We start from the raw sequence: 15746 nt of genomic DNA, 5'->3' as shown, positions 1-15746 counted from the left end.
ACAGCTGTTGGGGTGGATCATGGTGCTTGCCCGTTCCCCAGGCCATGCGTACCATAAAAAAACAATCAGAATAAAAATTCCAGTAGATACTAAATCAAACGGACAACTGATTAACTAACATAGCCAAGTTTCATTAGTTCCAAAGAGTGCATTACATTACAGTACGAATTACATACTGTGGTAAATAGGCTTAGAGGTAAAGGGAGCCACCCTTGAACACAAACCATACTATGCCTAATAATGACTAGAAGAGGACTGACTGACACTTAGCAACAACGAACTCGGCGGCCCAAGCATCACACGCACACTACAACATCATGGAAACAGGCTTACATGCCGAGGGAGCCACCCTTCCTGAATTGTCTAAGTAGGTCATACTAATAACGAACTAGTTGCCGCCGCCAAAATAGATGGCCACAACGAACAGCAGAACAAGCAGCGTGAGCATGATGTTGCTAGCGGCAAGGATGAAAGCTTCTGCCCCCAGCGCGTGAGAACCGGAAGCAGAAGCAGCGACAGGTCTGAAGATCTGGTTCAGCAGAACTGCCTCCGGCGCCGCAGGTTGCTGATTCTGACCCTGATTCGCCTGGAGCGGAGCCTGGTTTGCAGGATGAGCCATGTTGCCTGCAGGGTGTGCGTGCATCTGGAGGTGGAGCACCCCCGCCTGCTGTTGAGCACGGGCGATCTGGTAGGTGGTCATCCTCCTGACGTATGCCTTCTGGAACTCGAAGAACCTACACTCGCGAGCCTGCGAGAAAATTAGCAAGAAACATGCGAGATGCAGGTGTGAGAACTGAACCAAGAACGGGAAAGGAACTAATCGAGATTTGGTAGAAAACAGAGGAACTTACATCGTAGCGGACACACTTGTAGAACCTCTGGCCCGCCCTGCTCCCGGTCCTTGCCACATTGGTTTCCAGATCCACGCCACAGAAGGGACACCGAATGAGATCAAGAGGGAAATCGGCGGAACTGGGAGAGAGGAGGACGATGAGGCGGACATGGTGGCTCAGGAAGGGTAGGGTTTGCAGTAAGATCGGAGCGGGATGGGGAATTTTACAGAGTGCCGACCGCTGCAGCTTGTGGGAAACAGCTGCCGGCATTTATGGCGTCCATAGACCTGACGGCGTTGGTGAGTACTGCATCACACACGGACCAGAAGGGCTCAGCATCGGTCACGAGCCGTCCACCACGTATCTGTTCCGCGGGCAGTAGGTGAAGCTCCGTCACAATCCCTGTTCAAGAATTCATCCGATTAACCAGTTAACTTGCCGATTAATCCCTACTCATAGGGTCACCGAGTAGCCAATAAACTGAGAAATTATCTGATTAATTGATTAAATGGCTGATTAACTTGCCGATTAGCCTATTAATCCCCTACTCGCTAGCCAACCGAGCAGTTACCAGTTAACGATTTCCTCAACAATGGTCGCAATGAATGCGAGCAGGTGGCGTTACCAGCAAAATGGAAATACGGTTCTGAAATACAATAGCAGGCACATATCCGCATGCGAACTAGTGGTTGAGATATCGGGATCATCTGGGCTCGCACTCAGAAATAGATATTCCCACATACGATGGCCTTCTTCTTGTCAATTTCTTGTTCTCCCGCTTTCTTATTTTGTGCGCATAGATTCATCTGCCTGCAACATGTAGTCCGTTGCCTTATGAGAATTTTGCACACAGATTCATCTACATGCAACATCTAGTCCGTTGTCTTGTCAATTTCTTGTTTTTCTCCTACTTATTTAGTTTGTACACACAATTTCATCTGCATGGGCGATGAACAATTCATAGATACATGTTTATTCTTGATTGTTGATGCAGTTGTTTAGATAAATATTTCAAGAGCGTAAATTTATATTGTTAATTAGCATATACTCCCTCTGCAAGGAAATATAACAACTTTTCGTTCATTGCTTTAGTGATTTCTTTACAGAGGGTGTACTTGTTTAGTTTAAATTGTTCATGCACTTGTTTACATAAACTTTCAATAGCGCCAGAATTCCTATACTATCTGCCGTCATATTCATCTCGGCTTATTGTTATCATGTTATTGTCATGCTTCATGTCTTATACTGGTTTCATCAATTACAGTCCTTCGGCATGGCGTTCGAGAATGATTATGATGCTAGGGCAGATGGAAATACCAAAATTTGTGTGAAGTACACGAACAAGGCTAGCTGTGTTGAGTACTGTATTGGCAGATTCAGATACTGGCTGCGGAACGACGACCAGAAGATAGTTGCACTGGATGTGGAGTACACCTGGCCTCGTGGTCCGACACAGATGGCGGCCGTGGTCCAGTTATGCGTTGGCATCTACGTCCTCGTGTACCACATAAGTGTTGCTGATGAGCACTACGGCCTGCTTGCCACCTTCCTGCTCAACAAGGAGTACATCTTTGTTGGGGTGGACATCGAGAATGACAAGAAAAAACTCAAGCATGTTGGTCTGGTGGTACAAACCTTTGTGGATATCCAGAATATGTGGAGAGTGCCTGATCTAGTGACGATTAAGCCAAAGTATGGCTTGGCTAACTACACTGGTTCCATCATCCACCACAGCTACAACAAGATGAAGGACGCTCTCACAGAAGATGACCACCATATATGGGCAGAAGCGCCCTTGCCCTTGAAGAACATCTATTATGCTTCCATGGACGCGTATGCCACCTACGACGTATACAGGCAGTTGGTGAACTTCCAGAAGGGGTTCGAGAGTCAGCGCCAGCATCTCGCCAAACCATCCAGGCGGTCAAAGAAGTCCGGAAGGAAGAATGAATCAACATAAAATGTTTCTTCTATTTATCTAGCTGATAGTCTGTAAACTTTATTATACTGCTAGTAAGTCATAAGTTCAAATTTCCTGCAAGTTGAATCATCCTTTATTCTAGCTGTCCTGCCTAATTTGATCCATGTTCATGAGATATTATACTTAAGACGTTTATTTTGTTTCGGTTTCGCTAGCTATGATACAGAATGCGATAGCCATTTTTACCAAAAGATTATTTTAGATTTATAATGAATACACAGAATGCGATAGCCATTTTTTCCAAAAGATTATTTCAGATTTATAATGAATACTATTCTCAACTGGGTTTGAATAGAGAAATTTTATTTTTTAATTGCATAGAGAAAGTTCATTTTTTAATCAAAGAAGGGTCGCCCCCTCTGATTTTCCATTAACAGAAAACACATGGTCTTTCAAGCCCCTGATACAAACTACAACTAGAAACTAAAGTAATTAATTAGCAGCACAAATCATACATGGTAGCAAGCCCAGCTAGACTTAACATGAAGGTCCAAAAAATAAAACTACGGCAGAGATGCGCAGGCGACACGGCAGTACCCTGTGACTCCACACTTGTGATGAACTGTACAATTCACCTGCTACATGCTCTAGCGTGCGCATATAGACCATCATCACCTCTTTGCTCCCAACATCAACACCTCTTTGTTTACCACATTCATCTGCAATATAGACCATCCCATGATCCACAAATAAATTAGCTAAACAAGAATCATAAGATCACTATACCATTTATTTTGTAATCTCACATTATTCCTGCATTGCCAAAGAGTCAAGAACACAACTGATGCCCTTCCCGCATGTCCTACGCAAACACTCATAGGTAGTTCTACCATCTTAACTCCATGATTTAAAATATTAATAAAACCCCCTTAATGATTCCATTTGCATTACCATCGTTCATGATTATAGTCAAGGAAACAACAACCAATAAAGCAACCACCTGTGAAACACCTATTTTGAGTCCTGAATAGGGCCGAATCCTAGCATTTACTCTAACTGCAACATGTCCTCCTCTCATAGTCATCATCACCCAAGACATAATGAAGACGTAACCCCATAGATGCATAACTGCTATCAAAATAGTTTTCGTTCTATACCTAGTGTAAAGGACACTCTTGTGTTGTCGTGCTACATTTGTGGCTCCTCGGTCAGCATGTTCATAACCACCTTGATCTGAAGATCTTCACGGGTGGTGGTCTTGAAACCGAAAAGAACGGCTTTATGAACCTTAAGCTCTTCACTGTCAACAAAATCACTCCATCCCTTACCGAAGATGATGCGGCCATCATCACACTTGTGGTACTTGACCGGCATCAAACTGTCCTTGCATAGCCGAATGCCAGCAAGCCCATCTCCCAGTATCTCCCCATATCCTGGGGTCTTCAGGGCGTCGACAACTTTCACCGGTAATCTCTGTATGCACCGTCATAGGAAGAAAAATTATCAAATATGTGAAGGAGCAGTAAACAAAAGGATCTTCAGCTACATCTACATATATTACATAAGGATCTTCAGCTATGGGAAACAAAAGGACATGCAAAAACACACATCAGTGTATTCACTGGTTTCAGCTACAATAGCATATCATTAAACTTTCTCTCCATGAAAAAACAAAGAAAATTGCATACAAAATAGAAAATACTAGTAAACCAAAAACATACCATCGTCTTTCCTCCTATGTTCGACTTGGTGAAGCGGTGGACAAAAAATGCACCTATATAACCTTTCTTCATCGCCAAAAGGTCATGTAGGTTACGCTCCTCTTGCTTCGTAAGATTAATTCCCTTCGTTATGATAGCTAATTCTAGAGGATCTTTACGCTGTTCGTTTTGATCGCATGTCCTTGGCAGGTTGCAGCACTACACCATAGGAATGTCTTCAGTCAAATCAAAGGAGACAAGGTCGCCTTCTCGCAGGTCGAAGTCTTCAACAAACCTGCACCAGTTTTCACCACAGATGATCGCCCTTGAATTCCCTTTGTACACGCAAAAATCATACATGCGGCCCCCTCTCGCTTGAAAAAGCAATGAACTGTCTGGGATGGCGCTGAACTGGTACCTTACGTAGCATGGCACGATCTGTAGATGTAGAATTTAATTGCTATTTATTTCCTACATATTGTTAATCTTCAAAGTAGAGGGGAACAAACACAGTACAAGTAAAATTGACATGATTATTTATACCAGAGCTGAAGTGTCCCCATCTATCCTGATGGTAAATGTCAACCCATCTTCATTGGGCCTGTTGCAGTCCTGTCGACAGGTTATGCACACCACCTGTGTAAACAAAATAAAATGAAGAAAAGCAAAGGATGAGAATTTAAGAAAAGGGCTTATGCATGTAAACACACTAGGCAATAATCATATAGTATAATCAACGAAGGTACTGCATCAGTAATCAACAATCATACACTTAAACTGAGCGGGTGGCTCGCCCTCCACTCCTCATAACCCCGCAACGCAGTGCGTGCCCGCCGCACCACAACTTGTTCAGACATGTCCTTCTCTTCATCCTTGACTGACAGCATGGGCTCACCCCGAGCGTCAACGCGCGGCACTGGACCCTCCTCCTCTGCAGCACAACTGAGGTAGTGTCTGAGACTGAGAAGTAATCTCTGAGAAAAGTCCTATGAAAACATAAATCCTACTACTGCTGTTACTCGGCCCACCCGAATGTACACACGCACACCTTCAACATACAACCCATCTACATACATCCGCATCCAACAATATGGTCCTTGAAAAAGAAAAGAAAATCTGTTCTGGACGGACGAAGGATCGTCAGGGTAACCAACTCAATTAGCCACTTGTCTGTCATGTTGGAGAAATGAACTTACTTCACTTTTTCCTGGTACTACATAACCACACAAAATAAAGACTAAAATAATTCCTAAAAATTCTGATATATTGTACGCCCTCACATTTATAATCTTTAAAATATGAACTAATTTGGGCAACATAATTAAGAGCTTATTGTTATTTACCTACAAAGATACAAATATTTGGATCAAAATTTCATATTTTGCAAAAAGACACTGCAGTAAATATTATTCTGAGAAATGTTTAGTTGACTTGCAATCTAGGACTACAGGTTAATGGCTGCCTTACTAAACCCAACCTAATTTCGGCCTAAAAAGGAATTTAATCCACTAGCCCAGCTTATAAGTTTTGAGCCCACCCTCTGGTTTCTTCCTGGATTCGCCACTACACAAGGCCAATATTTTTTAAAGTTTTTAAATGACAGTTTGCTGAAATTTGCTGCTATTGTGTTACGTATCTGCACTTGTTCATTGTTATGAAAACCCTAGAATACCGAAACCCTAAAAAAATACCTAGCTAGCCACCGATGTAGAAAACTTCCTTCAATCTCTGCATCGCCTTCCACCTAACCTCTGATTTAAAAATCCTAACTATCTAATCTCTGACTTTGAAAACCATATCCAACTCCCAAAACGGCAACACAACAAGGAACAAAGAAGTCGAAGATTACAAGTTAGGGTTTCTCACTTCAACTAGTCGCCGGTAGTCGCTAGGTGCTTGCTGACGGCCTCCCAATCTCACTCCGCGCTCTTCTGCTCCAACCGTCGAGAGCAGCCAGGCGAGTAGGCGGCGGGGTCGCGGTGGGGTGGTTTGTGGGGAGGGTGGGGGTGAGGGGGGCGGGGTGTGTGGATGATGGGGGTGATGACACGGACCCTATCCATGTCAAGCACAGAAAATAACGGCCCGTGGGTCTAGTTCGTAAAGAAACAACCAAACAGGCCCATAGGACGCTTACCAGTCACAAAGTAAAACCCTATGTTACTAATACAAAAAACATAAAGCAAAATCCTTTTGTCTAAAAAACAAAAACAAAGGAAAATCATAAAAAAGAGGGAAATCCATTTTGGGTGAGTTCAACGTGAAGGTGATGGTGAGAGGCTCAAGGAGGAGTTTTGTGCGTTTACAACACCTTTGTTTTAGAGAAAAAAATGCACCTTACAATGTGAAATTATAAAATCGTTATTAATAAGTGCTGAAAATTCCTTATTTATAAAAAATTGTTTCTTTCCAGAAAAAACAAACTTCAATAATGGGGGTAGGTTATTGTGTTGCCTTTCTCGCCCCCCTCGCATATTCGGGCCATTTACCGCATTTCGTTTTGCTTTTATTTATTTCCTGCTATGTGTATTGAAATAGAATAAATACTATTTCATTTCCAAAAACTCTGGAAATATTCAGAGGCACATTTGGGAATATTCTCAACTGCCTAGAAATGCTTCCAAGATTATTTGAGCACTTTAAAATATTTATAGCATTTAAAATGCCCAAATTCAAATACTTATGGCTTGTTCAAAAATCCAGAATGTCTCCATAAATTGCAAGACCATTTTTGGCAGAGGTTTTAGACAAGACCAAAAATGGTGGGCTTTTATGAAGGGCATTTTGGGTTCATTGAAATTCCAATTGTTGGAAATTTAGCATTTTCAGGGGGGTGTTGGGGTTGATTAGGCCCCATTTCAAGTTTAAAAGAAATTTAAACATGATGCACATGTTCATCCAATCCTAATGCATGACTAAAAGCAGGGATGTGACAACTCACCCCCACTCAAAAGAATCTCGTCCCGAGATTTAGAATCCTCCGGGAAGAAGGTGGGGTACTCGAGTCGAAGACGATCCTCCCTTTCCCAAGTGGCTTCTTTCTCGGAATGGTGTGACCATTGAACCTTGAGAAACTTGATATTATGGCGTCGAGTGGTACGCTCGGCTTGATCAAGGATACAAACAGGATATTCCCGATATGAGAGGTTATCTTGTAGATCAAGCGTTTCGTGGTCCACTCCACGGATAGGATCCGCAAAGCAACGCCTGAGTTGAGAAACGTGGAAGACATCGTGAACTCTGGAAAGATGCGAAGGTAGTTCCAATTGGTAGGCAACTTCTCCTCGTTTGGCAAGAATGCGAAAGGGTCCAATGTAACGAGGAGCCAATTTGCCTTTGATACCGAAACGATGGGTTCTCTTTAACGGAGTAACCCGAAGGTAAGCCTTCTCGCCGACTTCATAAGTCATGAGCTTATGTTTACGATCATATTGGCTCTTTTGACGAGATTGGGCTGTTTTCAATTTCTCACGAATAACGCGAACCTGCTCTTCTGCTTCCTGAATCATATCCGGGCCAAAGAGTTGTCTTTCCCCGGTTTCTGACCAGTTAAGAGGCGTTCGACATTTTCGTCCATAGAGAACCTCGAAAGGATCTTTTCCCAAGCTAGCTTGATAACTATTGTTATAAGCAAACTCCGCGAATGGAAGGCATTCCTCCCAACCCATTCCCAATGAGATGATAGAAGCTCGGAGCATATCTTCCAAAATTTGATTGACTCGCTCTACTTGACCACTTGATTGAGGATGGAAGGCGGTGCTAAAAGAGAGACGAGTTCCCATAGCATTTTGGAAACTTTCCCAAAATCGAGAGGTGAAGAGACTCCCACGGTCTGAGTTAATTTCCAATGGGACACCATGAAGAGATACTATTCGGGAGATGTATAAATCAGCTAGCTGGCTAGCGGTGATACTCTCACGAACAGGTAGAAAGTGGGCTACTTTGGAAAGACGGTCAATCACGACGAAGATGGCATTATTCCCTCTCTTTGTCCTGGGAAACCCAGTAATGAAATCCATACTGATTTTATCCCATTTCCACTCAGGAATAGCCAAAGGTTGAAGGGTGCCAGCAGGCCGTTGATGCTCTGCTTTAACACGACGACAGACGTCGCAGCTAGCAATGTATTGAGCAATTTCTCTCTTCATCCTAGTCCACCAAAACCTCTGGTGTTGGTCTTGATACATCTTAGTACTACCGGGATGAATGGTGAGAGGGGATTCATGTAAGGATCAGCCGCCTCAGGTTTCGTGCCTTGGGAACCACTAAGCGGTTTCCAAAGTATACGACACCCTGATCATCAATGGAGAAACAATTCGCGACTCCTTTCTTAATGTTTCTCTTAATACGGGAGATTCCCGGATCTACCTTCTGTGCCTTGATGATCTGATCCGTAAGGGTAGGTTTCGCCACCAGGGTGGATAGGAATCCTCGAGGAACAATGTGAAGATTAAGCTTACAAAATTCCTCATGGAGAAGTGGTTGACTTTGTTGTAACATCAGGTTGTTACAATAGGATTTACGACTTAGTGCATCAGCCATGACATTGGCTTTGCCCGGGGTGTAAGTTATTCCTAAGTCGTAATCCGAGATCAACTCGACCCAATGTCGTTGTCTGAGATTCAAATCCGGTTGGGTGAAGATATATTTCAAACTTTGGTGATCGGTGAAGATCTCGCAATGATTACCGAGAAGGTAATGTCGCCAAGTTTTGAGTGCATGGACTACAGCTGCAAGCTCTAGATCATGTGTGGGATAATTTTCCTCATGTGGGTGTAATTGCCGTGAAGCATCGGCAATTACCTGACGATCTTGCATGAGTATGCAACCTAGTCCTTGTCGCGAGGCGTTGCAATAGATAATAAAGTCCTTGGAGAAATCTGGTGGTACCAGTACGGGAGCAGATGCGAGGCGTCTTTTCAGTTCCTGAAAGCTGAACTCGCACTGTGGGGTCCACTCGAACTTCTTATATTTCTTGAGGAGTTCAGTTCGAGGTTTAGCAACCTTGGAGAAATTCTCGACGAAGCGGCGGCAATAGCTCGCTAAGCCAAGGAAGCTCCGAACTTGCTTGACCGTCTCAGGTGGAGTCCAATCAAGGACGGCTTGAACTCGCTCGGGATTGACAGCAATACCCTTACCACAGATTACATGGCCTAAATAGGTCACTTTTGGCAACCAAAATTCACACTTGGAGAATTTTGCATAAAGGCGATGCTCTCGAAGTTTCGTCAACACCAGCCTTAGATGTTTGGCATGTTCCTCTTCATTCTTGGAGTAGATGAGTATGTCATCGAGGTAAACGACGACAAATTTATCGAAATAGTCCATGAAGACCGAGTTCATTAACCGAGAGAAGGTGGCTGGGGCATTGGTTAAACCGAAGGACATAACGGTGTACTCATATTGGCCATAACGAGTAACGAAGGCCGTTTTGGGAATGTCCCCGTTTCTGATTTTGATTTGATGGTAGCCCAACCTCAAATCCATCTTGGAAAAGACTGAGGATCCAGCGAGCTGATCATACAGATCGTTGATCTTGTGAAGCGGATACTTATTCTTGATAGTGACCAAGTTGACAGGTCAGTAATCTAAAACCATCCGATCCGTTCCATCCTTCTTCTTGACGAAGAGGACGGGGCAAGCCCAAGGAGAGTAACTAGGACAGATGAAACCCTTTTTCAAGGAATCATCGAGTTGGTTCTTAAGCTCGGCTAGTTCTAAGGGTGCCATCTTATAGGGTCTTCTAGAAATTGGAACGGCTCCTGGAACAAGGTCTATCACAAACTCGACATCCCTGTCAGGTGGAACACCTGGCAGTTCTTCTGGAAAGACATCCGGAAAGTCCCAGACTACCGGAATATCTTCAAGGTCTGGAAGGGGATTGGCATTTAGGGAGTAAAGCTGGCGCTTGGCCACTCGAGTTAAGACATTGACTGTCTTGCCCGATGGGTGAGTAAGTTGAACGGTTCTAGTGGCACAATCAATCTTAGCGTAATGAGCTGACATCCAGTCCATACCCAAGATGATGTTAATGTCCGAGGACTTGAGAGCTATTAAGGATGCAAGGAAGACAAGTCTATCAACAAGAATTTCGTTCCCATGGCTTACTCTAGAAGTTTGCCATTTGGAACCCGGAGTTTGAATTACCATGGAAGTGGGCATGTCACAGAATGTCGTGTTATGCAATCGAGCATAGTTCTCGGATATGAATGAATGAGATGCTCCAGTATCAAAAAGAACAGATGCCGGATGGCAATTAACAAGGAGCGTACCAAGGACGACATTAGGATCCTCATGAGCCTCCTCGGCTAAGACATAGTTGACATGGCCACGTGCAGTGGTGACCGGCTTGGCGTAGAATGCCTTTCCCGCAGGCTTACCACGACCAACGGACTTTCCAGACTGATTGGGGTTGTTGTTCTGGGGACACTCTCGACTATAGTGACCCGGCTATCCACACTTGAAACATGTCACAACATTGGGGCGTGGAGCAGCATTAGCAGCGGGGCCACCATAGGGCTTGGATGGTGCAAACTGCTGGTTGGGACGAGGCGCCTCAAAGGATGGCCTTGGAATGAACCTGGGTGGCAGTGCCGTGCTTGGAATCCACACCCGGTGTCGGTGGGAACGACACCTATGGGATCACAAGAATCCCTATTGTGGTTGGCAGGGCGCGGGGTCGTGAGAAGAGCGGATCAAACAGATAGCACACGGTTTGTTTATCCAGGTTTGGGCCGCGAGGATGCGTAAAACCCTACTCCTTCTTTGGTGGATTGTATATCTGTGTTCTTGAGCTAGCTATGGGGCGTGAGGAGCTCCAAAAAGCCGAATCCTTCCTATGGTCGCCTCGGGCCTCCTTTTATAGAAAAAGGGGTTGCCACAGTGGCACACAGGAGGTGGAAAGGGTACAGTGATGCGAGGTTATCCCTCGCATTACATGACAAGGCGCATTTAATGCGTCTTGTTTAGGTGTCCTTGCTTTATCGGGGACGAGGGAGAAACATGTCTCATCCGTCGCCGCTCCTTCTTGTGTCGACATGCGCCCTGGCCAGCGACGCCTGCGATGCCACGTAGGTAGGCAGGCAGCTGAGGTGGCGCAGTGGTGGGTCTTCACGAAGATCTGCATGCCGCCACGCAGGTGCCTGCCCAGCTGGTTGGGTCGGCAGCTACATGCGAACGACGGTGGAGGTTTAGTCGGTGTGGGCCTGATGGTGGCCCTGCGGGTGTCCTCGGTCAGGGCCTTGCCGGGGCGCCTGCTGTCATCCCCGACAAGGCGCTTGCCGGGGGCCTTGTGGTCTTCCTCGGCTGGGATCCCACCAAGGGTTGTTGTCTCCTTAGTGCGTATCTGATCTTGAATGTCTTCACAAAGATCTGCATGCCGCCACGGGGATGTCTCCCGAATCCTTGCCCTTTGGGGACAGTGGACTCAAGGGTGGTTTGCTCCGTAGGCGCGGGACGAGTCGCCGCGGCAAGGGTCTTGCCGGGGCTGCTAGAACTGTCTCCCGACAAGGGTCTTGCCGGGGGAGTCCGCTTCGTCCCCTTTGCTCTTCGTGGTCTTGGCCTTGGCGTTGTTCTAGTTCTCTTGAGCTTCGGTCTTACTCTGGCTCACCTCCCTTGCCTTGCTTGGTGTGGTGGTGCCCGTGGCTCAGACTGCCCGTGCACAGTTATAGGGGTACAAAAAGTGTACCCCTCTTTTTGTACACCGATAGGAGCCCCCGGGCCTGGGCCACACATAAGTGCAACGCGTTGTTGGGCTAGGCCCAAAAACGGTGCGCGGGCAGGCGGGGCGGTTTTTACCGCGGTAAGGTTCTGCACGCGCCGCGCTTCCCACGACTCCTGCGCATGGCGCGGCGTGGGGAGGCGCGTGTGACGTGGGCGGCATGCGTGGGGTTGGTTCCCGCAGGCATGCGTCACATCATAGTAAAGGGGCGGTTCGCGCCTTCCCCATAAACAGAGGGAGGCATGGAGGCGCGGCCCATTTACTGAATGTGGCTGAGGCGCGGTCTTCAAGGCGTCCGCTTCCCACGATCACGGGGTGGGGAGTGGTCGTCTCACCCGTCCCCTTGGTTCTGCACGTCCGCCACGTGTCCCCATGCGCCTGGGGTGGCAAACGGTGGAGGCGGGAAACTGGATCGTCGCTGGTTGGGGCGGCGGGTCGGTCCTGGCTCCCTGCGCCTTCCGTATCTTGATTGTCCGAGCGCGGCGGCCGAGCCCCAACCCCGATCCTTTATAAAGAGCGGGAGGGGGGGATGGCGTCCCGCATTCTTTCATCTTCTTCTTCCTTCAGCTTCTGCTCCTCCCTTCCATTTGTCATGGAGAGAGGGAATCCCGGTCCTTCAACAGTGGCGGTGAGGGTCGCCGCTCGATAACGCGTCCCTACTTCTCATGCGCCTGCGATGGCAGAGCTAGCCGCGAGGGGAAGGGGGAGGGGGCGAGGCCGTGGTGAGGCCGGGGCGCTCGGGGAAGAGGAGGACGGGGCGGCGCGCCGGCCTCGCCTCCGCCAGCAGCTTCTCCTCCAATGGAGGGCCATGTTGGGGATGAACCTTGTGAGTTCTTCGTCAGGCTGCGCCGGCCGCGGCGCCGTCGCCTTCGTCTCCCGACTCCATTTGCGCGGGAGATGGAGCTGGCCGGAATCGTTGCGGCTGCACATGAGGGGCTGCGGGATCAGTGGCACGCGGGTCCGCGTCGACTTCCCTGCCCCTCACGTGATGTATCTTTGTCAGGGATGGAAGACGTTTGCTCATATCCACCGCTTGACGGAGGGGCTCACTCTCCATTTTAAGCTGATGGAGGGTGGCCTTCTCTCCGTCAAGGTCTTCGGGTGCTTTGGGACCCGTGCAAGGTGCTGCGCGGAGAGCTCTTCTGATAGTGAAGACTCCTCCTTGGGCGGGAGTGACGAGGAGGACAGCGGCAGCGACGACGAGGGTAGTAGGCGGCAGGATGACGGGTCCGACTAGGTGTCGGGTGCCGCTCCGTGCGGCACCGGTGACCCCATCATCCGTGTTGCTGGCTCCTTGAACTTCTCGGGGTCATCTCCTTGGGCGGCTGGCGTTGGGAGGCTGCGGAAGAGGAAGAGGGCAGGCGGCAAGGCCTCAAGTCGGAGTACGCGGGCACTGACGCCTTCGACGCGTGCTGACGTCCTGCCGCCTCGTCTTTGAGCTCTGCTTCCGGCGCCGCCATCACCACCCAGCCTTTGGACGGCCACCAAGATGTTCTCTTGGTGTCTTCTGCCACCCATAGCTCACCTAGGCGCTCCTTTTGTCCCTTTCGCCTCCTTGACCCGCCTCCTAAGGAGAGGGACAAGAAAGGGATTACGGGCACCTTATCTCTTTTTAGTTTGTAAGCCTTCAGGCCTTTGTTGAATTTAAAACTTGTAATCCCATCATTCATGTTTTTCATTCCCTATGGACTGTACCTGAGTGGAATGTTTTTTAATGAAAAAGGGATGCTTGTCGGGTCATTTGTTTGCGGGTGGAACCCACAACAAGGAGTAAATCCTTGATATCTTCAAGATAAACATTTCCTTGCCCGGCAACAGGCCTTGCTGTCTCCCCACTTCGCTCGACCTTCCTCACGCCTGTGGCGGAGGCAGGGATGAGGCGGGTTCAGGCTCCTTGTTTCATCCTTTCGCTGCCGTGACTACGGCCAAACTTGGCCCCAGGAACGAGCCCTAGGGCCTAGAGTTATGGGAGCACGATAGCTTAGGGGAAAACGAGGTTTCACATACCTCAGTCCATAATGGAATGCATGATAAGGGATGAAGAACTTATCTGAAGCTGCAGTCCCCGGCAACCCTGGTTCGCCGTGGGTGAATCTTTGCTCTTGCGGCCCCCGGCAATACTGGCTTGCCGGGGGCTAGATGCTGGTCTGTTCCTGTTTTTTTCTCCCCAAGTGGTTCGGCACGGATATCTGTGTGTCCTGTGAACCAAAGAAGACAAAAGAAAGACAAAGAGACGCACACTCGACCTCTAAGCTAGGGGTTAGTCGCCGCTAAGCACTATCAACCCTAACCAAGGACGAGACTCGACCTAGCATGCATGCTATAACTTAGGGCGCCAGCGCTTCATTTATTTATGGTCAGGGTCTGCGCCTGGCTTTGTACAGAGGGTTACATGCGTCATCGGCAAGGCTCGTACAAAAGGTGGATTGCCGGGGGGCCCGACAAGCCGCGCCTCATGGGTAAAACTTGCGAAGATGCTCAATGTTCCAGGAGTTACTCACCGAAACGGCATCTTTGGTCTCCAGGCGGACTGCGCCGGGCCTGGTGACTCATATTACCCGATAAGGGCCTTCCCACTTTGGCGTCAACTTGTTGGAATTCTTGGCCGATTGAACGCGCCGAAGAACAAGGTCGCCTTCCTCAAAGCTTCGGGCATGAACCTTGCGGCTATGGTAGCGGCACAAGGCTTGCTGGTAGCGCGCTGCTCTCACAGCCGCCCGAAGACGATCTTCCTCAAGGAGTGTTGCGTCATCTTGCCGCAATTGCTCTTGCTCAAGCTCGTCATAAGCGAGTACTCGAGGTGACCCGTATATGAGTTCCATGGGGAGAACTGCTTCTGCCCCGTATACCAGGGCAAAGGGTGTCTGGCCGATGGCTCGATTTGGTGTCGTTCTGAGTGACCAAAGAACCACCGGCAATTCATCAATCCAGCGCCTTCCACTCTCGTGCAGTCTGTCAAAGGTCTTTGTCCTCAGGCCTCGCAGTACTTCAGCATTTGCCCTCTCAGCTTGACCATTGCTTCGTGGGTGAGCAACAGAAGCGAAACAGACCTTGCTGCCGAGGTCTTCAATATATTGCATGAAGGTGTGGCTTGTGAACTGCGTGCCATTGTCGGTGATAACCCTATTGGGTACACCAAAACGGAACACCAGTCCTTTGAAGAACTTGACGGCTGACTGTGCTGTGACCTTCCTCACTACTTCCACTTCTGGCCACTTTGTGAACTTGTCGATTGCAACGTACAAGTACTCAAAGCCCCCGACAGCGCGGGGGAAAGGGCCTAGTATGTCGAGCCCCCAAACCAAGAAAGGCCAGGAGAGAGGAATGGTTTGAAGGGCTTGAGCTGGTTGATGAAGCTTCTTTGAATGGAACTGACACGCTTCACACCTGGTGACTAGTGTCGTCGCATCCTGGAGGGCGGTGGGCCAGAAGAAGCCTTGCCGAAACGCTTTGCCGTCAAGGGCCCTTGACCCGATGTGGGATCCACATATGCCTCCATGTATCTCCGCCAATAGACCCAGTCCTTCCTCTCGAGGGATACAGTTCAATTTCACGCCGTTCGGCCTCTTTCTGTA

The 15746-nt window shown here is 48.1% G+C and overlaps 1 protein-coding gene across 2 annotated transcripts; it reads right to left on the bottom strand.

The window, feature by feature from the left end:
• Positions 1–107: 107 nt before the first annotated feature.
• On the bottom strand, positions 108–1137 carry LOC119299185. Of its 2 annotated transcripts, none has more exons than XM_037576434.1 (2): positions 852–1137; positions 108–734 (listed from the first exon to the last, which is right to left on the bottom strand). In XM_037576434.1, the coding sequence occupies exons 1-2, from the start codon at positions 1001–1003 to the stop codon at positions 389–391; spliced, it is 498 nt and encodes a 165-aa protein (XP_037432331.1). In that variant the 5' UTR covers positions 1004–1137; the 3' UTR covers positions 108–388. The 2 variants fall into 2 exon arrangements, with proteins under 2 accessions (XP_037432331.1, XP_037432330.1); XM_037576433.1 differs by having other exon boundaries at positions 108–748; positions 852–1132.
• Positions 1138–15746: the final 14609 nt, after the last annotated feature.

The sequence above is a fragment of the Triticum dicoccoides genome, chromosome 5A, assembly GCF_002162155.2.
Source record: "Triticum dicoccoides isolate Atlit2015 ecotype Zavitan chromosome 5A, WEW_v2.0, whole genome shotgun sequence".
Classification (NCBI taxonomy): Eukaryota; Viridiplantae; Streptophyta; class Magnoliopsida; order Poales; family Poaceae; genus Triticum; species Triticum dicoccoides.
This window is presented reverse-complemented; position numbering and strand designations above follow the sequence as displayed.